At 43.3% G+C, this 27,234-nt stretch overlaps 2 protein-coding genes across 9 annotated transcripts in view; both read right to left on the reverse strand.

The window, feature by feature from the left end:
• bmpr1bb (bone morphogenetic protein receptor, type IBb) overlaps positions 1–8,888 on the reverse strand; it is a 124,430-nt gene extending 115,542 nt beyond the window's left edge. The window contains exons 1-2 of one of the 4 annotated variants that reach the window (XM_066650587.1): positions 8,745–8,888; positions 7,057–7,146 (exon numbers count right to left, since the gene is read on the reverse strand). The gene's annotated coding sequence lies outside the window, so the exon portion shown is untranslated. Of the gene's footprint in view, positions 1–7,056; positions 7,147–8,381; positions 8,516–8,739 lie in introns of those variants that run through there. The other 3 variants (XM_066650589.1, XM_066650588.1, XM_066650590.1) reach the window with 3 other exon arrangements.
• A 2,048-nt stretch (positions 8,889–10,936) lies between these two features.
• pdlim5b (PDZ and LIM domain 5b) overlaps positions 10,937–27,234 on the reverse strand; it is a 58,710-nt gene continuing 42,412 nt past the window's right edge. For 3 of the 5 annotated variants that reach the window (XM_066650302.1, XM_066650301.1, XM_066650300.1), the window contains 10 exons: positions 26,868–26,888; positions 26,719–26,733; positions 26,377–26,549; positions 25,813–25,843; positions 21,925–22,067; positions 17,240–17,435; positions 15,801–15,981; positions 14,162–14,282; positions 13,660–13,775; positions 10,937–12,443 (listed from right to left, as the gene is read on the reverse strand). In XM_066650302.1, the coding sequence (XP_066506399.1) occupies positions 12,363–12,443; positions 13,660–13,775; positions 14,162–14,282; positions 15,801–15,981; positions 17,240–17,435; positions 21,925–22,067; positions 25,813–25,843; positions 26,377–26,549; positions 26,719–26,733; positions 26,868–26,888 (1,078 nt within the window). In that variant the 3' untranslated portion in view covers positions 10,937–12,362. The remainder of the gene's footprint in view (positions 12,444–13,659; positions 13,776–14,161; positions 14,283–15,800; positions 15,982–17,239; positions 17,436–21,924; positions 22,068–25,812; positions 25,844–26,376; positions 26,550–26,718; positions 26,734–26,867; positions 26,889–27,234) is intronic. The other 2 variants (XM_066650303.1, XM_066650304.1) reach the window with 2 other exon arrangements.

The following is a 27,234-nucleotide window of genomic DNA, read 5'->3' on the forward strand; positions in this document are numbered from 1 at the left end:
GACAATGCACCAATACACACAGCGAGACTGGTGAAAGACTGGTTTGATGAACATGAAAGTGAAGTTGAACATCTCCCATGGTCTGCACAGTCCCCAGATCTAAATATTATTGAGACACTTTGGGGTGTTTTGGAGGAACGAGTCAGGAAACGTTTTCCTCCACCAGCATCACGTAGAGACCTGGCCACTATCCTGCAAGAAGAATGGCTTCAAATCCCTCTGACCACTGTGCAGGACTTGTGTATGTCATTCCCAAGACGAACTGACGCTGTATCGGCCGCAAAAGGAGGCCCTACACCATACTAATAAATTACAGTGGTCTAAAACCAGGTGTTTCACTTTCATTGTCCAACCCCTGTATATCATAATATAAAATGTCTCAATATCAGCTATGTGATTTTTAAACACAGTTCAGTATATTATTTACAGCATCATTCACTGACTGGCGTCCATTACAGGATGCTGCACCCAACCCAAATCTGATGTCGAAGGTAGAAACTGTCCAGAGCCTGACATTCTGCCTCATTGCTTGGGCTTGTGTTGGGTGGAAGACACTTGAAGTATTTCTGGCACAGAAGCATTAAGGCCTGTGTTGGGTCTGCTGTATCCAAACTTTGAACCAGAACTGTACGCTCAAACTCACTGTTTTCCTTCCATTCATCAAACACGCAGGCTCTAATGAACCGCTCTTTTAAAAAACGGTGTAACTTTTCCAGACAAAATGGCCGCCAGCATGCTGTAACAACACTGGCACCTCTGTGCTCATTAATGCGAGGCCAGCCACGGCCTTTTCTCATTGGGCCGCTTTGCTTCCTGCAATTACGAGAGCGGAAGCTGGGGTGAAGGGTCGGCTAATGCGGCTAAGCTCAGACCCCCGCCCCACCTAGAGCAGAAACCCTCCCCAACCCCCTGGACAGCCACCAAACCGGCCCATGTGTGCGGAGTGTGGAGGAGGGCTACGGCTGCAGCTGCTGACCTCTGAGTGAGAGCAGACCATTTCCAGAGGCTGTTTGGGTTTGAGGTGTTCCTCACAAAACAGCAGCAAAGGAGGGGGAGAGAGAGAGAGAGAGAGAGAGAGACCCAGACTAAGCCTGCTGTTTTGGTTGCTGGGAAAGTTGAAAAGCCACTGGGAAGCTTGAAAGAAAAACAAAATCAAATCTCATTCTACTTCACTTTGTGCTGAGTGGTCTTTTTAGCCAGCGTTTTCACAAGTGGGACCATCCATCAGTTTAAAACGCAGTACTGAAGCTAATGCTTCATTAGTGAATCGCGTCCACCACTATACTGAGCTCTTTGTGGTTTATCTCTGCAGACGGGTAGATATGAGTGCAGCTGGAGCTGAGAGAGAGCACCAGAATACACACAATATGTGCAACATCTGTTACATGTCCAGTAACTGTGCATCACAATGGTGCAACTAGTTCCACCCACTGACCCAAATCACATGAAGCCACCAAGCTGGGAGTCTGAAGGATAGCACATGTAAAGCTGGACACTGTTCACTGTTCATATATATATATATATATATATATGTGTGTGTGTGTGTGTGTGTGTGTTACTAAAATTACTACAAAGACAGCTCAACACCCTTGGAGGAGAACACTGCCCAATTCTATTATACCAGCTAACAGACATCCACACTGACTAGCATTGTGTTGAGCCATTCTACAGCCAGGATTTCTACATCGGACCATGTCCATGGAGAAATGGTTCTTTAGATTGATAGACAATGTACGGCCTACGGTTCTACGGTTACTCTACACAGCAAATTCTCCAGTGTTAATTCAACACTATTATTCATTTATTCATTATCTGTAACCCTTATCCAATTCAGGATCGCAGTGGGTCCAGAGCCTACCTGGAATCATTGGGCGCAAGGCGGGAATACACCCTGGAGGAGGCGCTAGTCCTTCACAGGGCAACACACACTCACACATTCACACATACAAACACATGTGAGTTGCCAATCCACTTACAAACGTGTGTTTTTGGACTTTGGGAGGAAACCGGAGCACCCGGAGGAAACCCACGCAGACACAGGGAGAACACCCCACACCCCTCACAGACAGTCACCCGGAGGAAACCCGCGCAGACACAGGGAGAACACACCACACTCCTCACAGACAGTCACCCAGAGGAAACCCACGCAGACACAGGGAGAACACACCACACTCCTCACAGACAGTCACCCGGTGGAAACCCACGCAGACACAGGGAGAACACACCACACTCCTCACAGACAGTCACCCGGAGGAAACCCACGCAGACACAGGGAGAACACACCACACTCCTCACAGACAGTCACCCGGAGGAAACCCACGCAGACACAGGGAGAACACACCACACTCCTCACAGACAGTCACCCGGAGGAAACCCACGCAGACACAGGGAGAACACACCACACTCCTCACAGACAGTCACCCGGAGGAAACCCACGCAGACACAGGGAGAACACACCACACTCCTCACAGACAGTCACCCGGAGGAAACCCACGCAGACACAGGGAGAACACACCACACTCCTCACAGACAGTCACCTGGAGGAAACCCACGCAGACACAGAGAGAACACACCACACTCCTCACAGACAGTCACCCGGAGGAAACCCACACAGACACAGAGAGAACACACCACACTCCTCACAGACAGTCACCTGGAGGAAACCCACGCAGACACAGGGAGAACACACCACACTCCTCACAGACAGTCACCTGGAGGAAACCCACGCAGACACAGGGAGAACACACCACACTCCTCACAGACAGTCACCTGGAGCTGTGTGACTGCGACTTGTTACTTAACACTAAGAGTGTTAAATTGTTACATTTACAATGTCAATTTAACACTAAAAGTGTTGATTTAACACTGGTGAATTTGCTGTGTAGTGACAATGTCCAATGTGTTACAAGAACAGAATCCTTTTTTAGAGTTCTATAAACCCATTATCAAAAAAGGGTCTACACAGGACAATGCATTCTCCTTTAAGCTGATGAAAGCTATTTTTAAGAGTGCACCCACTGACACAAAGGGGTTAAAGACGATCTTCACTATTTAAATCCAATACACTTTTTGTAAAATTCTGAGAATATTTCCTCACCGTTTGCCACTTGCTGTAAATGGGAAACAAGCTCAGTGACTTGGTCAGCACTGGCTCAGCACCCAATCACAGCATATGGAAACAATCGAATTGTAGAGAGACCTCCGAAGGCCGAAAAGCGAGAAAACAGATGAAGATGTTGTTCTATTTCTGATTTTTGCTCCATACAATGAATATTTTCTGTTGAAGTTACGTTACTTAATATGGACCTGACCCCTAAATCGAGATTGCTAACTGCATGAGAGTAAGTTCTCAAATTAAATAAATGAGATTCTTTGGTAAATAAAACATTGAATGAAAATGTACAGACAAGTTAAACTTCGACTACCAACAAGCCACATGCAGAGCTTCTAAATGATCACAAGCAGGAGTGGGAGTTTGTGGTGACAACAGTAGCTTTCCAGAATCAATCATGTTGCTTTTAAAGGCTAAGCACCACTTAAAGGACCTCCATGAATATTTCACATTATTGTAGTTACTGACAGATATAAGTATGAATTAAAATGAAAATAGCAGCTTAATTTGTTTTAAAACTGACCTTTTTAATTGACTGAAAAACCCGAGCTCTCAACGGAAATTCTTGAACGCAACGTGACGTCACTGGTGACAACAGCTGAACAACGCCGCGGTAAAACACCGTTATGACTGACTGTTATGACAGTATCTAGCTAAATAACCAACATTATTCATGACAATAGCCTAGCAATAAGCTAAACTCAAATTTAGAGGTACCGTTATTCTTGTAAATGTGATCGAAGTCGAACCCGAATTCATCCGACACTATAAACCTCCGTAATGCAGCTACGTAGCCGAGTATAATCTGAGACACCGAGTTTAGCGAGTCAAGCTAACGTTAACTAACACCAACTAAAACAGGCGAAGTGAGTGTCCTCACCCTGTTTACCTCCATGTTACAGAGGCTCTTGAACACTTTTCGTTGGTGTCCTTACATGCCCATATTGTTGGAAAAGCGCCAGTGAAATGAGCTACAGATAACGGAGTGAGCGGATGGTCCTTTCCAAAGTGCCCATTTAAAGTTGACAAATTTAGTCCATTTCCTGGATATTTTGGGATCTTTGGGCCATTTGTGCACAGATGTCCCACTGTACATTGAATTATTGCAGCCAAAAACAACACACCTTTTCGTCATTTTGCATTAAATTAAGTGCAGCTTCTAGAGTTGTTGTCCACCATCTACGTCACAGGCAAGACGCCTATTAGAGTTTCCCAACACCGTTGGGGGGGGGGACCAACGGTCTTTTAAACCTTATTCCTTGAATTAGTAAGAAATAACGTGTTTTCTGACGATCAATAAACACAAGTTAGGAACTCGAACTCCACTGTATTTATTTGTTTGACACTTTCATATCGCTGGTGCTGAGCCTTTAAGAACTCATTGGAATATTGTTTAAAAACGGTATATGTTATTAACTATTATTCAAATGAAACTCATGCCAAACCAAGCACAGTTCAGGTTTACAGTAACCCTATGTAACACATCATTTATAATATCATAGAACAGGGCCATATCATAGCACTTTGTCATGCCTGTTTAGTGTCCATATAGAATCACTACCAAGCTGTAGATAGCGAAGAACTCTGTTGTCATCCTAAGAGTGAAAGGACATGGAGTCGAGTTGAGATGAAAGCGAGCCTCCTCCTCCTCATCACATCCGCTTCACACACTGACCTCTGCTCTCCGAAGGGATGCTCCGGGCTTCTACCTCAGTGAAAGAATGTAAAACGGCTCCCTCTCTCCAGCAACATCAGAAGCTTGTTAAACTCTCCCAGCAGCCCTTGGGGTATGCAGATTCAAGAGTCAAGGGACAGGGCTCAGCAGATCCTTTTACTTTCGTTCACAAACAAAGGAACTCTGTGTTGGAGAGCTACAATACCTGTGCTAAATGTTACTGAGTGTTGTGGTGAAACAAATTTGACTGATAATGGATCCTTTCCAACACAACGGAGATAAGGAATAAAAACATTACGTGTAAATTAAAAGAGAGGTGGGCAAATAGACCCCACCGCAAGTTACTTTCCCCTATTTTCTACACAGAAACAAATAGGAGCCCTTTTTATAATACTTTGAAAGCACAGTTTACAGACCTCCGTTCACAGAACTACCAGTATAAACACCACTTTATTATAACCAAAGAAGTCAGTTGAGGTGTTTCCATAATATTAGTTTGGCACTAAGCAACAGTAACAGTAACAGTAGGCCTGAATAGCGCAGCCTACAGCGGGAGCTTATAAAATGGTGGTCTGCGGCGCGTGTGTCGACCCATGGAACCCGTGGAGCTCGTTGCTGTAAGAACATTTCTGTAAGGTCTGTGATAGAGTGTAGAACAGAGTGTGGCATTGTGTCGTGTTTTTCCACCATGTTTTTGCTACAATAAAATATTAGCAGTAAAACAGGGGCTTAATAAGTCGGCCAAGGGGCTTAAATCAAACAAGTCTGCAGCCACCCAGGGCCAGACCACACAGATCTTATATATATAGTGTTCTGAGACATTTTCACCACACGTAAGCCTCAGTATTGCGTTTGAGCGTAGCTTGTTTCAGCGCCTGTTCCTTTAAATGATAATGAGCCGCACACAGCTCAGTCCAGCGTGAGAGCCCAGGAGTGAGGAGCAAGGATGACTAGCATTAACCCATGTGTTCAGTCACAGACTTGGTTATATTATTTCCAAACCTGTGTTGGTAGGTGCTTCAGATGCACACATGTATGTGCTTTTACACCGACCATGTGATTTCTTTCATAATACGTCGCTTTTAAATGAAGCAGAACTGTTTGATGGAGCACAGAACCCATTCTAAGTTGTTTGCAAACCTCAGAAAGCACTGGGATATTCCAGGATTTCTTCAATAGTTCTATTCCAGAATGTAGTACCTTTACAGCACAGTAACGTAACACAGTGCATGAAATATTTCAGCGACGCACTCATATAAATATCCACCCATAACCTACACTAACAGGCAGCTGGTTCTGGTTACTGGGTCTAAGAGGGAAGCTGAGGAGGTCTGAACCTCGTTTTCGTTTTTTTTTTTCTTCCCCCGAACGGGGATAGACAGCGTGGAAGCTCATTCAAAAGCGATACTGCAGACAGTCCACAGGGAATGGGAGCAGCTGGCCGGATCGCTCTCCCAAAACTTCCCACCGCTTCTCTTCCCGACAATCTAACGAGTGTTATCTCAGCCTGCTGAGAGCCAGCTTCCAAAACACATACACTCCACGGCCAAAAGTTTGTATACACCCCTAATAATTGGTGAATTCAGCCACTTTAATGTGGACACAGATGTGCAATAATACGTGCAGGGCTTGTGTAACCTCAGTTGAAAAGCATGAAATGAAAGGGGATGTTATGTATTAGACAAACGTGAGACGAGGTTCAACTTCCCCAATGCCAAGCATGGGCTAGAGGGGTGTCGATCCATCAGCGTTGCCTTGTGGAACAGCAACGGAACACCATCCACTAACTTCAGGGTGAGCTGGAGTGGCGTTTGGGATCCGGAACTAAGCATGCAACATCAGTACCTCATCTAGTTAACGATCCTATGGGTGAGTGCCATCAATATCTCACAGCAATGGTCCATAATCGAGTCTAAACCCTGTTCAATAGAGGAGAGGATTGTGGTGATACTCTAGACTTTGGATGAGCAGATATACTCAGATATTTAGCCTTAAAGTGTGAAAAGACACATTAAAAACACAACTGTGAGTGTGTGTGTGTGTGTGTCTGTGTGTGTGTGTGTGTGAGTGCACTGAGTAAAAGGGGGGGAAAAAAAGACATGTATAAACTTGTGCGTTTTCCACAGTAAAAAAGGGTGGCCACCACATAAAATCTGCACTCCTAACAACTGCATACTGTCACTTGTTTCTATAAATACCTCAGCCACGCACAGCCCTGCTAACGTGATTTATCTGAGCAGTTATAGAGCGCTGAACAAGAGGGGCTTACCTCAGTCCGTACAATGGCACATTTGAGGGAGAAGCCAAGCACCTGATTGAATTAAGGGACCCTCAACTCTGTCAATAAGCTGCAGGACATCTACAGGGGAAAATAAAACAGTTTGTAATAACATTTATACAACATTTAAATACATACTGAATGTGTGGTTCTCAGAAGATTACGTTTTACAAAATATGTGTAACACATCATTGAATACATTCATTCCCAGTATCGTTTAATCCAGACAAGTGTACGTTTCGTAATTGCGCAATCTGGAACCCGTCAGTACGTTTGTGCTGCAGTGTCTCTGTCACACAGCTCCAGGATCTCGGGGTCCTGGGTTCAATCCTTGCCTTGGGTCACTGTTTGTTGGGTGTTTTCCTCCCTTGTCTGCGTGGGTTTCCTCTCACAGTTCAAAAACTTATATTGGTAGGTGTGAGGGTGTGAGTGAATGAGTGTATGAAACTGTACACAGGTGTGTGTATGTGTGTATGTGATGCCCTGTATTTAACTAGCAACCTGTCCAGGGTGTGGTCCTGCCTCTTTGAGGGGTCCTGACCCCATGATTCTGATGAGTATCAAGCAATTACAGAAGATGAATGACTGAAAGAATGAATGAATGAATTGGGATTTCATTGGGATTTCATCTTCCTGGAATTCCATTAAACAAAAATATAACATCTATTCCTCAGGGGTTACAAATGTAGAAAATTAGCACAGTAGCCCACTGTTGTTGATATGTTCCACAATACAACGGCTCACTTTTCAAACACAAAAACGTGTTTCATCTTATTTGTGATATATCTGTCAAATCTAAACAACTGTTCAATACCAATATATTCAAGTATATTTGCTGTTTCCGATATTATACCAATATCATTGGGCAACACACAAATTACGCTCTTTGGTATGGAACAGAAATGTTCAGCGTACTGTAATATTGACCATATATTTGGCAAAATGCTCAGAAAAACGTGCTATAATATGAAATTGTGTAGTCATAGTGTAATAATAGTTATTGACATATGTTTGAGGTAAAATATATAATGGATGTGTTGGATATTCTCACTTAAAAAACCGTTGGAAAAGATAAATATAGCAAAAAAATAAATAAATAAAAAAGATATATAACTATCAACTTCCAGATTTTATATTTGTACTCAACCGCTACATTCTGTATTATGACGTCATTGATAGCAAATATCTGAGGTAAAACGGTCCGTTTTACCTCAGCCTTTTACCTCAGACATTAGTTTTTACTAAATGTTTCATTTTTAAACGTTTGTAACGAACACGCTGACTTTAGAGTAAATAGAGAGGGTAAAGTTACTGACACGGCACGTCTGCGGCACTTTTCTGAGGAAAACACTGTCGTTTTTCACAAGAAAACATCGAAAAGTAAACGGACTCTGTCCTATCTCTCTTCATCTCCATCTTCCCGTGAACGCGCGAGGGGCAGCCTCGCAATTCTCTCGAGCGAAGAGTCCCAAGTTGGATTGACCTCGCAGATTCGCGCCTAAATGAACAAACGTGACGCAGAATCCACGTAAAACGTCGTGAGAGACAGACGCACGTGTTAAGAAAAAGAGAAGAACCCGTAAAAGGAAAGTTTTGAACTCCTTTTTTTTTCCGAAGTCGTCAGCCAACTGTCACATTCGCCTTCTCACCTCAGAGAGAAAAGAGAAAACACACCTCACCTTCAGACTCGGGAGTCTCCTCACTTCTCCGCACACTGCGCTTCTCCTTCACTTCTCAGCGCGGAGACAATACCACTCTCATAGTTCACCGGGCTTATATCAAACTACTGCCCTGGACTTCGGTCTCACGCAGCTCCTTCCAAGTCCAGGAGCTCCACTTCGCTCTCCTTCATCAAAAAAACCCGCTCCTTCATCAGAAATGGCTCCCACCACCGACTCTCTGGAGAAGTACACCTACAAACACCAGCTAAGAAACGCCGAACACCTATGGACGACTTTGATAAGAGTATTGACAAAGAATACTGCGCTTTAGTATCTCCTAATAATTCTAATGTATACACCTAAGACCTAATTATTCATAACTCATGACATATTTAGATTTTTATTTCAGCAGTGTTTTGAAAATGACGTAAACAAGACACAAAAGACATTAACACATTGTGTTAATGTTTTAATATTACACTTTAAACGTCCACAGTTATTCAACCCCCTTGAAAGTGTCACAAAATGTTGAGGAAATGCCTCTACACTCTTCCATTTTTAAATCAGCTATAAATTGAGAACAGCTGATATATTTCCAGTCAGTTATTAGTCAATGGTAAGTCATGGATAAACAAAAAGGGCTTTGTAAGGACCACCAGTTGCGCCAGGTGTCTTGCTCACGAGAAGGGGAAAGGCTATAGAGCCATATCCAAGTGTTTTTTCAAGTGCCAGTGACCACAGTGTAAAGTACAATTAAAACGTACAAGGAGTTAACACTGTAGAAATCTCAAAGGGTCATAGCAAAGAAGGCAAAAATGCCCTTTGAGCTGGCAAGCAAAAAGGATTGATAAATCACTGCTAAGGTCTGGATCCAGACAAGTCTGCCCAATTCTGGTAGCAACATCTCAAGACCGACGCTCCGGTTGATGCTGCACAAAGGCTGGTCTTTTGACACAGACCATGGAGGACTCCACATTTCCAGTTCAGACATGTAAAAATTAATCTGGACAGAAATGAGAGGGGGGCGGCACGATGCGGTGGTGCAGCAGGTAGTGTCGCAGTCACACAGCTCCAGGGGCCTGGAGGTTGTGGGTTTGATTCCCGCTCCGGGTGACTGTCTGTGAGGAGTGTGGTGTGTTCTCCCTGTGTCCGCATGGGTTTCCTCCGGGTGACTGTCTGTGAGGAGTGTGGTGTGTTCTCCCTGTGTCCGCGTGGGTTTCCTCCGGGTGACTGTCTGTGAGGAGTGTGGTGTGTTCTCCCTGTGTCCGCGTGGGTTTCCTCCGGGTGACTGTCTGTGAGGAGTGTGGTGTGTTCTCCCTGTGTCCGCGTGGGTTTCCTCCGGGTGACTGTCTGTGAGGAGTGTGGTGTGTTCTCCCTGTGTCTGCGTGGGTTTCCTCCGGGTGCTCTGGTTTCCTCCCACAGTCACACAAAAACACACGTTGGTAGGTGGATTGGTGACTCGAAAGTGTCCGTAGGTGTGAGTGAATGTGTGCGTGTTGCCCTGTGAAGGACTGGCGCCCCCTCAAGGGTGTATTCCCACCTTGCGTACACTGATTCCAGATAGGCTCTGGACCCACATCGACCCTGAACTGGATAAGCACTTAGAGATAATGAATGAATGAGATGAGAGGCTTTTGTCATCAGTTATTTGCTGGATTAAAAAAAATAGTTGTTTGGAAAAAGAGGTTTTTCTTTGGTTTGGTGAAAGTAAGGAAAATCATTCAAACCCAAAAATTCCAGTTAAGCACGGTGGTGGCAATATAATGCTTTGGGGGTGTTTTTCAGCTGGTCTCCGACCCCCGTCCACACACACACACACTGCCCCTGCCTCCTTCCACAAGATCTTCTCAAAAATATCTCCCATAAAATTACATAAAGCTGATGTCTTTAAAGGTAGAAAACATTTGATGATGTGAATTTGGTTAAGGTTTCCTGGATGTACATGGATTATCATATACTCAATGCAAACATGGCCCTGGTTCCCAATTGCTTTAAATGAAGTCAAACTAGCTGTGAAACAGAAGAATTAATAATGAAAAATGCAGAACGGTTTGTTTTTTTAGGCTATGGAAAAGGGCTATGAAAATGTTAAATAGAGAAATGGAATTAAAAGAAAACAGTAATTATGCAACGGCAACAGATAAAAAGTTATTTCAGTACAGACTTAGGAAATATAATCTGTATTAATATTTATTACACTCTGAGGCAGAACTTAATAAGAACAGAGTTTATTTTTCCCATTTCTTAATTAGAAGGTGACAAATATATGCAGAGCAGACGGGAGGAGGGGGAAAAACCCATGAAAACATACATTTGTAATACATTACTTATGACCAGAGGGCGAAAGCTCTGTAAAACAATGTAAATAAAGTGAAATGATTGGTTTTAGGAGTGAATTAGCGCTCACTGTAGATATATATTAGCAGTCTGTGCACAAGGCTTTCGCATTAAGTTTCATATTAAAACACATCCACTTCAGAACATCAGATTAGGCCCAAAACTTCTCGCATTAAGAAATCGAACATGAAAAAACATCACTGTCCTTAAAACTCTTTTTCCGTCTTGACTCTGTCAGAGCAGTGAAATATGTGCGAAGCCCGTAGAAACCCCAAAATTCATCCCGCAAGCCTCAATAAATATAGCTGGATAAATAGCGCTCTGTTCGAGCCCCTGCAGGAGCAGAGGGGACGGGGAGGGGTCGGGACGCTGGAATGAAGCTGAACATACAGAGCCTTAATGTTGATCAGACTGCTTCTCTCAATAGTACACAACAGTATCCTGCTCTAGAGCTATGACAAAATAGAAGCTACGTACGGTGGCCCAGAGAGTCAATACGCAACAGGGGTTTGGAAATTAACAACACAAAAACATTCAGAGAACACAACAATATTAAAAGAAAATAAACATTCAAGGGACACACACAAAAATTGGGAAAGAAAAGCACAAATATTTCCATAATTCATTCGTTGTAAGTGTTCTCTAGAAATGTGGTTGTGTGGTTTCTTTATATCGTTGTCTTCATGTTCAAATTGTTGTTGCGTCCTGACTTCCTGGGACACTGTGTCTAATGAAAAAGCACACTCTTATCATAGCATATGAGCATCTTCACAATAGAAACAATACACAATTCATTTCCTCAAGTTAAAATTAGTTTCTGTGATTATTCCCAGTTACTTTACTCAAATCTGAGAGCCCTCTTTGTCCACTTTTATTTCTTCTCTACGCCATGATAGCTTTGTTTCCTCGGTACGTCAACACATTCACTTAACACTAGGAAAAACCATAACAGTACGTTTAGGACCTCATAAAAACAACGTGCATTTGACATGACAGCTACTGTATAACAGAAAAGCTAAATTATATATTACTGTCCTCAAAAGCATTCCCAGTCTCAAAAATACTTTATTAGATAGAGCTCCGTACTCCCATTGAGGGACATGTAAAATAACACACACATGATAAAGACTGACTGGCAGCACACTGCATGTGCTCCTGTGATCAACACTAAAAACGTCTTCCCACACTAACCACCTCCGTTAATACCATATTAATCTCAAAAAAACATCAACAGCTGGTAAGGCTTTTTCCATTTTCTTCCCTCTGTCCTCTCCTTTTGGCAGCAGACGGGCTCGGATTTTAAGAGTGTGCGTGCTTCTTGCACAAGGGCTTGTCCTTTTTGGAGAAAAAGGTCTGGCCCTCTAGACTGTTGTTGCAAACCTGGAAGGGAGGAGCGTAATGTTACACAATCCAGTTCGTTCATCATGAGACAAGACACTACAGTACTTTTGGAATCAGTAATTTAATTCAATGACAGCGAACCGATGTTATGGTAGATACAGTGCTGGGCAAAAATGAGAGACCATGCTTCGTTAAGTACATTTTCATTTGAAAGGTTGTTCCTTTTATTAGCATCAGTATCAACCCTGGTTTTAATAGCTTTTCTTTTATCTATTCATTTACTTTATTGTCTCCATTTGAAACGTGCTTAACGTGTACTGGTCGATTTGACTGGAAATTAAAGGGGACATATTCTACACCTTTTCTTAATAAAAGATCTATGACGTGCTTTGGTCAAAATACCACAAGGATCTAACACCAGTTTGTTTTTGTTTTTTTATCTCAGTTCTTGTTTTCTCTGTTGTTACACCCCATTCTTATTTCTCCACACTCATGTTCTGTTAAACCTCGTCTTTGCTCTCGCACATAAACACGGCTCCACTGCTGTGATTGGACAGACTCGGACAAGGAGGCGGGACAATGCGGAAGTGTCTGCGCTCATAAGAAGCTGCCTAAATTCAGAACTGCTTTATCTCATGTCCACTGACTTAGGAAAACCACAAAAAAAAAAATGGACTGGGTGGCCTTGTTTCACAGTCTGTGGGCTGGTAGGCTGCTGATATGATCAAATGAATGTGCATATTAAGCAAAAGTCATTTTTCATAATATGTCCCCTTTGAATAAATTAAGACTTGTCCCTGACATTTGCACATGTTTCTGATATATTGGTAATGAACTTTTGCAAGACTTTGAAAGAAACTCTATTAAAAAAAATAAAATCACAATATTAACGAGAGGATGATTCATAATCACCTTCACAGCAACAAGAACAAACTTAAACTAATAAATATTCAGAGAGCCAAAATCTCTGTTATTTATTAGTAGAAACTTGGTAATGAAAAAGCAAATATGATGTAATGTGGCTGTTTATCATTAATTTAAAAAGAGGTTTTGACCAGAGATGTGTCCCATAGTGAGCCTTTGTTCCTCCCAAGGTTTCTCCCTCCAGCTTTGAGGGCATTTTCCCTCTCCATTGTCACGTTTGGCTTGTTCACTTGGGGGTTTTCTTTTTTTTATCAGTTGCAAAAAGCGCCATAAAAATAAATGTGATTTGTTTTGATCTATTATTCCTCTTTTTTCGTTAATGTGAACTTACTGAACATACGAAGCAGGTGTCATGCCAGGTGAAGCCCAAGGCCTCCAGAAACTTGTCTCCAGCCTCAATAGGGAAGTCGCAGCCATGGCAACTGGTACCAAAGAGAGCGTAATAGTCTAACAGTCAAACAGAGACATAAAGCAGACCCTGATTAGTGATTAATGCACCTTGAACATCCAGCATATTTCACTAAGATGGGTTTGGCAGCAGTGATCATCAGGGCAACGCGAAGGGGCTGTAAACTTACCGTGAGTTTTAATGGTTCTCCAATAACTTGTTAAGGTCACTGACTGTTTAATGACTGTGTAACAAGCCCAGATTACTTAATTGCTCAGCTGTAACTAACACCAGCCCTTAAAGCTGGGCCTGTCTGAGGGAGAGGATGAGTTGGGCTAGGTTAAGCTGGGTTTAGAAAGAAAAAGATGGGGGGAAAAAAGCAGATTGGAGTAGTGTAAGTGTGTCGGATTGGTTCTGAGCAGGTGTGTGTGATCTGCCCTCTCACCTCGCTCGCAGTACGGCAGTCCATCCTCCAGGTGGAAGGTGTTGTTGCGAATAGGCTCCTGGCAGGAGGTGCACAGAAAGCAGTAGACATGCCAGGTCTGCTTCAGGGCATTGATGACTTCCTGTTGAGAGGGGAAAAGTTAGCATTTATTTATTTATTAAACCTTTAGAAGTTTTTTGGTACATTGTTGTATTCCATATTTTTTTTTTTCCCCTCAACAAATCAACAGTGAATTTCACAAACATTCTTTGACCCTCATTCTCTGTCTGACAGGTTATGGTTATCTCATATTAATGTACTGTATATCCATTATCCATTTCCATTTCTCTATTCCCAGCTCTGGCAGCCTTTGTTGTGTTATGGTTCTCTTGTCTTTGCTTCTCTTTAGGTTTCTTCCTATTGTTCTAAAGTTTTTTTTTTCCTTGCTAATGATTCCCTTGGGTTGCTCATTTGGGGCCTCAATCTGGATTTCATTAAAACTGCTTTGTGACAACTGCAGGTGAAAAAACACTACAATAAAAACTCTACAGAATTTTTGACAGATCTGTCAAACACAGAGACTGTGTGTTAAATCAATACCACAAATGTGTTTCCGAGTTTTAGAAGAGCAGCTTTATTAATATAAATTGACTTGCAGTCTGTCCTGTTTCGTGGCAATTAATACAGACATTATAATTAAAAAAATTAATAATAATGAAAGTAAATGCATAAATCTAACAGAAATAGCCAAGTCATTCTATAATTATATTTATGTACTACAGCAAATACAAGTGTTAACTCTAGTCTTCAAAAGGATCATAGTCATTTACACAATGTCTTTATCTGCTATTGTTTTAACACCACAAATGAGACACAACGGATTTAACGTAATCTTCCTTTTACTTCCTCCCTAAATAGCAGCAACATAATCCGTAAATATTCACGCAATTATCCGCTGGTTCTTAGTCTTAGAGAAATTGGCCATTACTAAAAAGGGCAAGAAACGGCAGAAGACTCAAATTCCTCATGCTTCCACCTCCTTGAAACGAAGTGACAGCGTAAACATGATGTTAAATAGAGCTATAAACAAAATGACGTTTGATCTCTCCACAGCCCATGCCCGGGTGTCCTAGATTAGGAGCCCTTGCCTAGCCTAGCCACTCATTAGCAGAGCGATACCCTTCCGCTCCGTCGCCTCGCTCAGTGGTCCTGACCTCGCGGGCACCTCCAGAGGCCCAGCGCTGCCTGTTTGAAGTGGGGGCTCATGCTGAAGCGCCAGAGCCGGTGCTAATTGTCACACATTGGAGCAGTGAGTGCCAACCTCCCCACTTTGGTCTCATGGACCTTATGATCCCGATTAAAGCTCTTTTTCCCACAGGCCCAGTTGGTTCCCTAGGCCACTCTCAGGGCCGGCGGGCTGACAACACGAGCCGAATGAGGAAGCGAGACTTTAAAAGACAGGGAAGGATCAGGGAAAATGAGTGAGAGTTAAAAAACAAAAAAGTGTGTGTACATACTGTCTAGAAACATCTTGGGCTAAGAATTAGTGTTGTTCCTGCCTACAGCCACCAAGTGCTCAAAACAGACAGCCAGAGTTCCTAACAGAGGAGCCAATTAGATGCTTTAAGATTAGCCCTGTACAGTTTACTGAGTCACTCACCCCGAGAACCTTCCGTTGACAGCGGCAGCAGGTGGGGGCCAAGTACTGCTCATAGCAGCGCTCACAGTACAAAGACCCACGCTCCTCCACGAAGCCCAACTCGGCCATAGAGCAGTGGCAATGAGCACAGTTAAACTCCTCCTTGTGCCAGGACTTCCCCATGGCCACTAGGAAAGGCCCCCTAACAGAGAGAGAGAGAGAGAGAGAAAACAAACTTTAAATATAGATACATAAACTTAAATCTATTAACCTCTACAACTTCAAGTTCCTTCCATTCGTATCTTCACTGTTACATATTTTACACACAAATGTATAGGTTTATGGGTCAAATCCATAGAGAGGAATAGATCCAGATTAAACTATATTTGTGCTGTTTTACTGTATTTAAAAAAAGCCTAATTAGGCTGCCTTCTTCCTTAACCTTGGGAAATTCCATACAAGACAAGCACCAAACCTAGAGTGCCCCCTGTGAAAGCAGACGTTTCCGTAATTCCTGATGATCTGGTGCAGTGATCTGCAGAGTAACACGAGGAGTGAGGTTCCACTCTGTCGGTGAAGATGCAGATTACAAATCGGATGATTAACTGAGAGGGAAAACAAAAGGCTCGGAGCATATCAAATGCCGTAAACGGAACCCTAAAGCTTGGATGTCACGGCCACTTTCGCCAGGAGTCTGGGAGTCTACCCCTGGGCCGCGGTGGTGTAACATACACCAACCCTGAGGTTCTGCCTCTCCAGGGGAGAGCTGCAGTACTCCGGCCCGAGCTACCGAACGATAACAAGCCAGCAAGGGCCATGAACTCTTTCTGCTCAGATAAAGGCAGCACAGCCCCTGCCCTGCCCGGCTGTCACGCCAAATTAATCAGCAATTACTTTCTCTGCAAATTAAAGCTTACACCGCATGTTCCAGTCACACTGAGCCAGGCTCGCCCTTGTTGCAGCTTTACATGAGCCCTCTCTGATTTTCTTCCATGGGTCAAGAAGATCGAACTCAAACAGAGCATACTTTGGGGTGATTTATCACAGGGCAGGAACACAAATTAAATGTCTATGTTCACTTTTTTTATACACCCAAATAAGGATATTGTAATCACAACAAATATCTGTGCAATACTTTATTTACATATCAATTTTCCTTACTGTTTGGAAATTAGGGTCTTATGGATTCACTGTCACAAGTCAGAACATACCATTTACTCCCCAGTACACAGTAAAAACAGCTGCTTTTACAATCACATGAAAATCAGCACAAATATACACGCCCCCCCTATTCAAACTACCTTATTTAGTTTGGACTCATTCATAATTTATAAGCAAATCTTTTCAATAACAAGAAGATAGTGAAAATTCATTGTGATATATTGGGCTCTGACTGCAGTTTCAAATAAGAAATAAACACCACTAGTATCATTAAGGCAAGAAATGGCCTTAAGCTGCACCTGATGACCATGTTGCAGTGGGCACACATTGGAGTGCGGGTCCCAGCAGGGATATGTTCTGCTCTTTGCACCAGTGAATCCTGGTCTTTAGGATGAAGCTGCGATGCGGGACGCTCTGGGCCTCTGGCAACACTGTTACTCACTCGTCCATAAGATGGCCCTGTGTTGGCTGAGGGTGCACCTGCTTTGGGGAAACCTAATGAGAGAGAGAGAGAGAGAGATTTTAATCTGAGTGACCATTAGGTGAACTTTACCCACAACACTGTCTGAATTACTGCAGACAAAATGGTGTGGCAGTGTCATGGAGAGGTAATAAGATCAGGTAATATTGTGTATGGCTGTGTAGCGTGACCACAGGTGATGGAGAGACCCCTTGTTAAGAAAAGATAGCTACATGCTCCGACTCCCTCCTTAATTCGGCGGGTTCATTGCAGGGCCTCGGAGGAGGAGGATGGGCCATCTGTGTCCGGGACATCCACACCATCCAGGCCCCAAACAAAGGATCGGTTTACTCAAGTAAAGGGGAAGAAAAAAAAAAAAAAAAAAAAAAACAGAAAAAGAAAACAACATTCCCATAGCCAGAGGAGACACCTGGCAAAATAATCCCCCCAGTCTCTGGGAGCTCAGAGGGGAGAGGGACAATCCTTCCCTTCTCTCCCCGCCTGTAGGGGGGGTGAGGGTAAAGGTCACTGCGCTGCGGTGGGAGATACAGAGGCGTCCTTTCAGCCTTGCACTGGAATCAAAGCTGGTGGGGGTGGTGGGAGCACGAACCAGGCTGGGTCACCTCAGAAAGTGCCCCTGTGATTTCCCCCCCGACTGAGAGATGGCGAGTAGAAGTTGACAGCACTGTGTACTCGCAGGGTGGTGAGAGAAGCTCATAGGGTATGTCTCATACAAATGCTGCTAGCCATCTTGGTGCTAAAGTAACACATACTTGAATGGCACCATCAGATGGAAAAAGAGACAGAGAGAGAGAGAGAGAGAGAGAGAGAGAAAATATGTGGGGTGGAGTGTCACGGCTGCAGTGTGTCTTATCTCCAGCTGATAGACATCTGGAGGATGTATCTGCCAGCCAGCTCAGCTGTGACAAAGATGTGTATGACAGACAAGAGGAGGAGGCGGGATTTCCTTCTCAGGACACCGTGGCTTACAATTTGAGCCAAACAGCCCACATCTGCCTGCATAACATCCAAGCCTTTCACCATGATCATATAATAACAACGCATATGTTCTACATTCATTCCCCATGAAGACTTGAGCTACGTATCAGCCGTGTGGACAATCAAAGCTTTGAAACGATCTTTGCATCATTGAAAGCCTTTATCAGGTACTGTTTGTATTGCTTACTCAAATGATGCTCAGTACACAAGGCCCTGACTGACCAGTAACTGCATTACATAGTCAACATTCATTCATTCATTCATTATTTCATATTCTCTAACCTTTTCATGCTCATCATTAGGGTTGTAGTGGGCACTACGTGGAAGAGTTGGATGCAAGGCTGGATCACCCCAGTCTATCGCGGCTCAGCAAAAAGATTAGGGACGATATAAGAGAGATTTGAGTGGGGCGTTTATATCAAAAAGCTTGGTTTAATATTTGTTTTGTTGGGCGTCTGTGTCGTTTCTGTGGTACAGAGCTTTTTCTTAATGTTTTGAGCGGAAAGTAAAACTCTGTGTGGTCTCTGACTCGGATAAAAAGAGATTTGTTAATAATGAATTTTGTTTATGTCATTCACAATCATGAATTAGCAACACTTTCAACTGAGAAACAAATAAATCGTGAAACACAACCTTCATCTCTATTGTTGTGGCATTATATTGAGGCAATGATATTTTTAAGCCAAACATATAAAAAGATAGCAGTGCTGTTTTGGCAGGGTGGTCTAGGACATTCAGAACACCATATTCCATGCACTTCAGTACCATGAAGCAATGTTTTTGTAATAAACTTGAACCTGAAAAATCCCATTCCCAAGATGTGCAGCTGAGGCAAGTCCCTCTACAACTTCACCGTTTCTCAGAAAGCAACTATAGTGAAAGAAGAAAATACTGAACATTCGGTCCAAGGACAGAGCAAACCTCAGTGGTTCCATCATGCCGTTCTTCTGCTGAGTCATCCCTTTCTCCAGCAGATCCTCTGGTGGAGGGGCTTGCCACATCCTGAGGCTAAAGTTAGATAAGGGGAGCTTTTCCTCCCTGCTCAGACCTCAGCAGACCTGTGAAGAATTTCTACATTTCCTACTTTTTAAACACACGGTCGAGTAAAAAGCCTGTGGAGTCGGGATGGAACAGTTTTTGGAGGGAAAAAAAAAAAACACTATAGAAACAATTATGGTCAAAAAAGCTTTCCATTTTTGCCCCTCAAAAAGCCTTCACTTTAGGCCGAATGCCCAAGCAGACCCCATCTTCATCAGGCCTAATCATTCTGTAATAAGGCAGAGGGAGGCCATTAGAAGAACAAGGCTGTTTTATGGGGGAGCTGCAATTTCAGGGCAATGTTGCACACAGCCACAGGTCTCTCAGCACAATGAAGCCCAGATGCTTTCAGAGATAGCCCACAGCCCTATCTCTCTCTCTCTCTCTCTCTCTCTCTCTCTCTTTGAGGAAGGTTCCGGATCTCTCGGCAGGATGGACAGTCCATCCTGATTACTTGACATTTGGAATCACTCAGCCTGATTAGTTTTAATTAAATAGACCTTTTCCATCAACCATCACTGCACCCACACCCCACCCCCTTCCCGTCCTTTCTTCATCTTTTGATGCTATCTATTTTGCATGATTTTTAATGCTTTATCTCACCTAGGACTCGGTCCAGATGAGCCAATATTTCAGAATGTAATTTACAAAAGGGGGAAATGACACATACTTATTGCTTATGCACTCCACTGGAATATATGTTAACTGCACGTTCTTTCTTACTGAACAAAGCATGTTTTAAATAGAAATATTTCAAGTGACATGCAGTGTGTGTCCCATTCCCGCGCCATGCTGTGCCCGCACTTAGATGCACAATATCTCAGCACAGGATTTTTGGGAAGTTCATTCATTCATTCATTATCTGTAACCCTTATCCAGTTCAGGGTCGCGGTGGGTCCAGAGCCTACCTGGAAACATTGGGCGCAAGGCGGGAATACATTCTGGAGGGGGCGCCAGTCCTTCACAGGGCAACACACACACACATTCACTCACACCTACGGACACTTTTTGAGTTGCCAATCCATCTACCAACGTGTGTTTTTGGACTGTGGGAGGAAACCAGAGCACCCGGAGGAAACCCACGCAGACACAGAGAGAACACACCACACTCCTCACAGACAGTCACCCGGAGGAAACCCACGCAGACACAGAGAGAACACACCACACTCCTCACAGACAGTCACCCGGAGGAAACCCACGCAGACACAGAGAGAAAATACCACACTCCTCACAGACAGTCACCCGGAGGAAACCCACGCAGACACAGGGAGAACACACCACACTCCTCACAGACAGTCACCCGGAGCGGGAATCGAATCCACAACCTCCAGGCCACTGGAGCTGTGTGACTGCAACATTTTTGGGAAGTTGTAAGTTAAAATCTGGACTATGGAAGCACAACTGGTCCTGTTTCATTTACACAGTAATATACAGTATGCAAACCATTAAACCGAGTCTATTCATGGGATATAGTAGCCATCTTTCACCTTTACAACTCAAGTTTATATTTTATTTAAACTTTTATAAACTTCTTATACCTCAGCGTTTGAGTCTGTTGATTATCATTGTGTTATTGTGACTCGGCTGATGCTGATACATTGGGTCTATTCCAGCAAAAATCCAGCGTAACTAAAAACCACAGGTACTCGGTTTTCTGAAGTATCATAATATTTTTCCCCACATCGTCCACCCCTAATCTTAGCAACCTAAGACTGTCCTTCACTGCAGTTCACTTGGTCCATGCAGCCTGGCTCCAGAAGGGCTTGTTCAGAGCCGGGTTGTTTGTTTTGAAGCCAAACGGGCAGGAGACACACATACTTCACAGAAAGATACCTGTGTTCCCCAGCCATCCCTGCCAGAGGCCCTGTCAGCAGTCTGCTCTTAAAAGCCCCCAAGAGAACCAGGTCTGGTAAACATAGGGCCTCCTTCGCCACATACCAACAATACTGCACCTCTATGGGACATGGACGCCCACTGAAGAGCACAGAGCACACTAATAAGATCACCTCGTCCCCTGAGTAAATATTTACTTTCCAATCCAGAGACTGGTGGGAGCAGTGCATGAGAGGAGGGAGAGATATGGACCCTAGAACTCCTCTGTTTAGTAGGCACTCACTCACATGGGGGTAAAACGTAATTTCAATTTCACAACCGATTTGACTGCATAACTGTTAAGACTTATCATTTGAGCTCATTTAGTGAAATACCACTCTATTTTTATGGGCCCTGTGAACTTCAAGCTCTAAAACCCAGTGGCACAGCAAGTACTCCGTGGTAATAAACACGGGTGCCGCAAACACCAATTTAAAAAGCACAAGGTTGCCACCTGTTGGAAATGCGCCGCATTGCAGTCAATATTACTTCATTATTCACTGAGAGAATTTGGACTAGCCTTTGACAAGCCTCATTACCACAAGCAGGTGCATCTTTTTCAAAGCTTTTCATAGACCTCTTTAGCATAAAAACAAAGTGATATCTTGTATGTACCTGGATTATTTCCAGACTGCCAGCTTTTAGTTGTGGGTGGAGGGACACCGTTCCCAGTGCGGGTGGCTCCAGCAGGGGCTTTGGTCATGGTTTTAACCGTAGTGGTGGTATGAGCACTTGGATGATCATCTTCCACAGCTTCACTGTGAACAGAACACAGAAGGAAGAGTGGTGTTATGAGTTAAAATGTCCAGAGTGACAACAAACAAAATAAATAAATAATCCAGAATCAGTGATCACAATAGAGCTGCTACAGCTTTGAATCTCTCAAAATACCATATTGGCCTTTGAGAAGATTAAGCCAAATTCCAGAACTCTCAAAACTGACCGATCAGCTGCTCTCCAGCCCTGGGGACCAACCCTGGGGTGGTTTTGTTATGGCAACAGTGCGCATGAACACAGGGGAGGGTTTAACCATGAGACTGAGTGATTTCTCCAGCTGCTGCGTGTCATTTTGCTGCATTTTTCTGTACCAAGCCATAGCCACATTACCACTCATGCTCATTCCTGTGTTCTGTATCCCAACAAACACCAATCCTGTTCCAAAGAAAGATGCAGAGTCTTTCACGGGACCCAATCAGCTGTTATTTCTGATCTCCAACTACAAGGGCCTGCAGCCGTTCAGCATTCCCATAATAAAATGCTTTTCTGAGAACATGTGAGGTGAACTGCATTTGGAGGTTTGGTAATTGAAGAGTAACGGATGAAGACTGTCTGCGCCAATATAGAAATAGATTAGGGATTTACTTATAGAACACAATAAAGCAATTATGCATGACAGGAAACTACATCAAACCAGGCCTTTAAGAACCAATTAGGAGCCAGTCTACACATACACAATTAATACCAATCTAGCCAATTACAGGGGACATGTTTTGGATTAGGCCTGTGTAGGATGCTAAACATGACCAGATTGATCAAATAAATCTGGCCAATCAGCCCAGCAGTCCCAGATGGTTTGTTAATGAAGAAAACAGGTGCCAACAACAATAGCTGGCACTGCCTTCACTCCAGCAAAGTACTGCCCCAGTTTCCATGCCCACCATCTAACCCCCCACCCACACAAAAGAAACAGTAACCCACTAACACTGCTCAGTCACACACATGCCAGTCCTTCATAATCCATACACCGAAATAATAATAAAAATCATGATGCTGAGACCTAGATGTCATGACCTTTTCAAATTGTCATATACATTAGGCTTAAAATTTATAGCTAATATTGGACAGATACAGCTCTCCATTACCAACAGATGGCTGTAGGGGAAAAAATCATTTCAACCTGGCCAGAGCCAGCAGGGGAAGCCATATATGAGAAAGCACAGAACCTGCTTTTGAAAGGTGGGGGAAGGGGCTTGCTGGCCATGGCAGAGGCCATGCGGGGCGCATATGCACCGGGCAGCTGGTTACAGGCAGAGCAAGATGGTGCATTGCCATCAGCAGCGAGTTAACATGAACCCGCCAGAGGAATGCACAAACACAGAAACCCACCCTGCAGCTAGATGAAATGGCTTACACTGAATTATCCAAGGTTACTTTCCGTAGGCTACTAAGTGGCTTTTCTGAATTGAAACCTGCACATTTAACTCATGGTGTAAACTGAAACAACAATACTTCAAGTACAAAAATTATTTCAGTTTTATTCCTTGGAGTCTCTGATGTGTTGTTTCCATTTTCTGTAAATCTCTCACTCTCACACAAACGAGTCAAGTCAATTCAAACCCACAGCTACGCGTGGAAAGGGGCTAGACCAGGGAACGAAAAACCTTTTAACCATACTGCCATCTAGTGGACACAGCCAGTGCTGCATCACTGCTAGGCTAGCTGATCTCTCCCGGCCTGCTGCTAGTGAGAGAAAATGTGCATTAAAGAGAATGGAGTATTAATATATAATGTACCCTCAGGTTCCCCTACACCTCTGTTCAAACCAATATGTTATGTATTGCTTTACTTGATTCCATTTTTTCCCTAGCACCCTGTGTTCCATTTTGTTCTTTATGTTCTTGAGCCCCTGGGGACAAAAAAGGGAGAGAATAAAGGTAGGAGAGAGACAGACATAAAGAAAGCGAGCTAGTCAGCCCAAAGGTGGAAGCTCATCTATTATTTATCCGTGACAATAAATAAATATTGGAAATGTTCAGTGTTTTTTTCCATCAGAGAGCAGAGAGCTACAGTTCTTTGTGTGATGAGGTGTGTGGCAGGCCTATGGGATGCTACTGTCTAGCCACTGTCTCGTGTGGAAGAGAAACTCCTCTGTACATCACAGAGAGTTCCCTGAGCTGACTGGAACTCGTGACTACTCGTCTGGAACAGAAGACTACAGTTGGGTTACGTAAACGCCATCACGGTTACAGCCTAATGCAATGTGAAATGTAAGGGATCTCTCTCTCTGTGAGTCGCATCTGATGATCTAATCAGGAGGCATTAAATGTCCTGGATGTATTGCATTTCAGTTTCCAGATGTTTGGATCAGGATTCCAGAAAAGCAGAAGAAAGAATAAGAAAGAAACAACAAAAGAAGGCACAGGAGACTTAGATGCAGAGAGACTAGAGAAAGAGTTTTATTGGAACTTTTTAAAACACATTCATATTATTGTGCTAGCATGTGAAATCAAATACAGAAATCAGAAGAAGCAGGAGGAGGAATCTGACAGGTCCAAAGAGAAAAAGGAAAAACAGGACTTTAAAAAAATGTGCAAACACAAAGCCCTAAAGATCGGAAACAGAATTTAAACGAGAGACAACTTATAAATCATGCAAGATAAGGGTCAATACGAGGATAACTGAGAAACTACTACCTTTCTTTTCACTCTTCAAACTCACTCAAACACATAAATTAACAAAAGGAAACGGGGAAAACAAAAACTATTAACTGGCTTTTTGAGCAATCACTACCATCCTGGGTCTTACACAGAAGCCAATCCAGAGCAGCAGAGTGTGTGTGTTACAACTGGAGCAGGACAGAAAGACAGGCGTGAAATCACTACTGGACATTCAGCACTCGGGCCGAAACCCCATGATGCCAGTCACGGAGTTTGTTGTATTTAGGCCGCACAACCTCGGGGTCGACTTTGGTCACCCTGTTGTCCCAGCGGAGAAAGAGTGATGGAAAGATGACAGAAAGGAAATGAAGAACAGGAAGGAGCAATTAATTTTACTGTGATAAAGTAAACAGTAATAAAATCCAAACCTCATTTTCAGCATGCAACAACACAGAGCAAGCACTTGTGATATTAATGGCTGCAATATTCGGCACAGCATGAAAACCATACTCGTATACATGAGCGCGGCCTTCTCTATACTTCTGATTCTTCATAAATGCAATTAAAGTCAGGGTAGTTTCGAATGTGCGGCCACAACATTAGCCAGTGTTGTTTACCAGACTCTGGCTTTGAGACGCACTGGCTCGCAATTATTTCCACTGTTTCCCCACATCCATGCAAACAGAGAGGAGCATGGATGTTTTTCTTCTAGCTCTCTGATTGCCCACAATCCCATTTATTTACCCACAGTCCCTCTACATGACAGGGCGGTTTCTATTCCACTTTGGTCGGGAGATAGAGATAAAAGAGTGAGGTTGTAAATTGCAGGCCTTTTATTTTTTCAGCTCTAGACTGTGTCTGATGTGGTGCAGTTCTAATTGAGCATGTAGCATCCGACCAGATTGCCACACTTAAATAAATATCAATCTGAAAACATGCAGAGACCACAAAATGCAACGTTTTTGAAGGAGGGGGTGTGGGGTGGGGGCAGTGTTCAACCAGCAACCAAGCACCAAAAAAATCGAAACAGCAACTGTAACAAAAACAGCACATATGCACACTCGGGCACTTAGAACGAGAAAGACAGATCGAACTGAACAACGGTAGCAAACCACCATACACTTACTTCTTTCCGGGGCTGCTCTCCTGGGCTTGCTCTAGAGGAGAGAGAAGACAGGAAAGGAGAACATAAGCACAGCCGCAGAGAAAAGAATTTCAGCATCAAAACACAGAACTGGGAAGGTGGGGAAGAAAGGCGGCAATGAAAAACACATTCCCTTCCCTCTACTGCTAAAATCTCTAGGGGCACTAATCACAGGAAATGATGGTAATGCTTCAAGCTTCTAAATACCTAATGCAGGAGAAAGCTTTGTGGCTCTGGCTGATATAGTAATTATGGGTTAGGTTTAGGGCTGCACTAAATTAACAAAACACTACACAGGTAACTCTGATATAATACTGATGTACTCTAATATTTTAAAACAGCATGGGTACAGCAATTTGACCATGCTTTTCATCACTTTGACACACATTTACTTCAGCGTGACTAAATGGACCCCTTTAACTCCCACTCAGCTGGGCCACTGGTTGTTCCAGATCTTCATTGCACACAAGTAAAAACCCATGGTTAGATGCTCATTCGGAAATTGCAGCCTCAAAGATCAGCTGAAGACTCTGCACGGACACTAACCATTCTCTGTGCCTGTGATCTGTGCCAGGATTCGGAAGGAGCGAGACTGTGAGGTTCCTGTGCGTGGACGCCAATCCTCTGTGTCCTCGATCAGACGCTTTTTACTGGCATCGCTCAGGTGAGAGGCATGGTTCGACACCAGCTCTGTTTCGATGATGGGCTTTCTGGGAGTTCTGACAAACAAACAGGCCATAATTAATACAATTTCACACGGCTGTTTCACCCTCAAATCATCATCCTCTACACGGTAATGATGTGATGCAGATTACAGGTTTAAAAACAAATTACAAATTAATGAAAGCATAGCAATAGAACTGCAATAGAACTGCTGGCTCCTGTTACCTGGGGGGAGTCTTTCTGTGGAATGACATTCAGATGAAGTGATAGAAGGAAGCAGGAAATGAGAAAAAAGTGGAATTGAAGAAAGTTAGAAACAAGCAAACTATAACTCAAATAATTAGATTTTTTTTTTCCTCCCCACAACAACTTACTTAAGAATACTGTGAGGGCCACTGTGGAAAGAGTCAGAGGTCAGATAAGTCCAAGTGACAAAAATGAAGATGCAGGTGTAAGTTTGAGGAAGTAATTAGTTAGGTTTTATAATTAGTGAGGGTTTTAGAATATACAGTGGAATAAAAAAAATGGAGCAGGGGATTTTTGTTTCTCTGGAAAGCCTTTTGTTAAACAGCAGCTGAAACACATTATGATTAAAATGAAGTAGCATTCAAGAACCTGTAAATGTATATTCAAAACTTGGTGCAAAGCTTTTCCATTCAGATCCTTTCCACTGTGTTGAGAAGACGTTCAGTGGATTTGATCAACCCATCTTAGGCTTTCGGACAAAAGCATCCATATAAA

The sequence above is a fragment of the Hoplias malabaricus genome, chromosome 18, assembly GCF_029633855.1.
Source record: "Hoplias malabaricus isolate fHopMal1 chromosome 18, fHopMal1.hap1, whole genome shotgun sequence".
Lineage (NCBI taxonomy): Eukaryota > Metazoa > Chordata > Actinopteri > Characiformes > Erythrinidae > Hoplias > Hoplias malabaricus.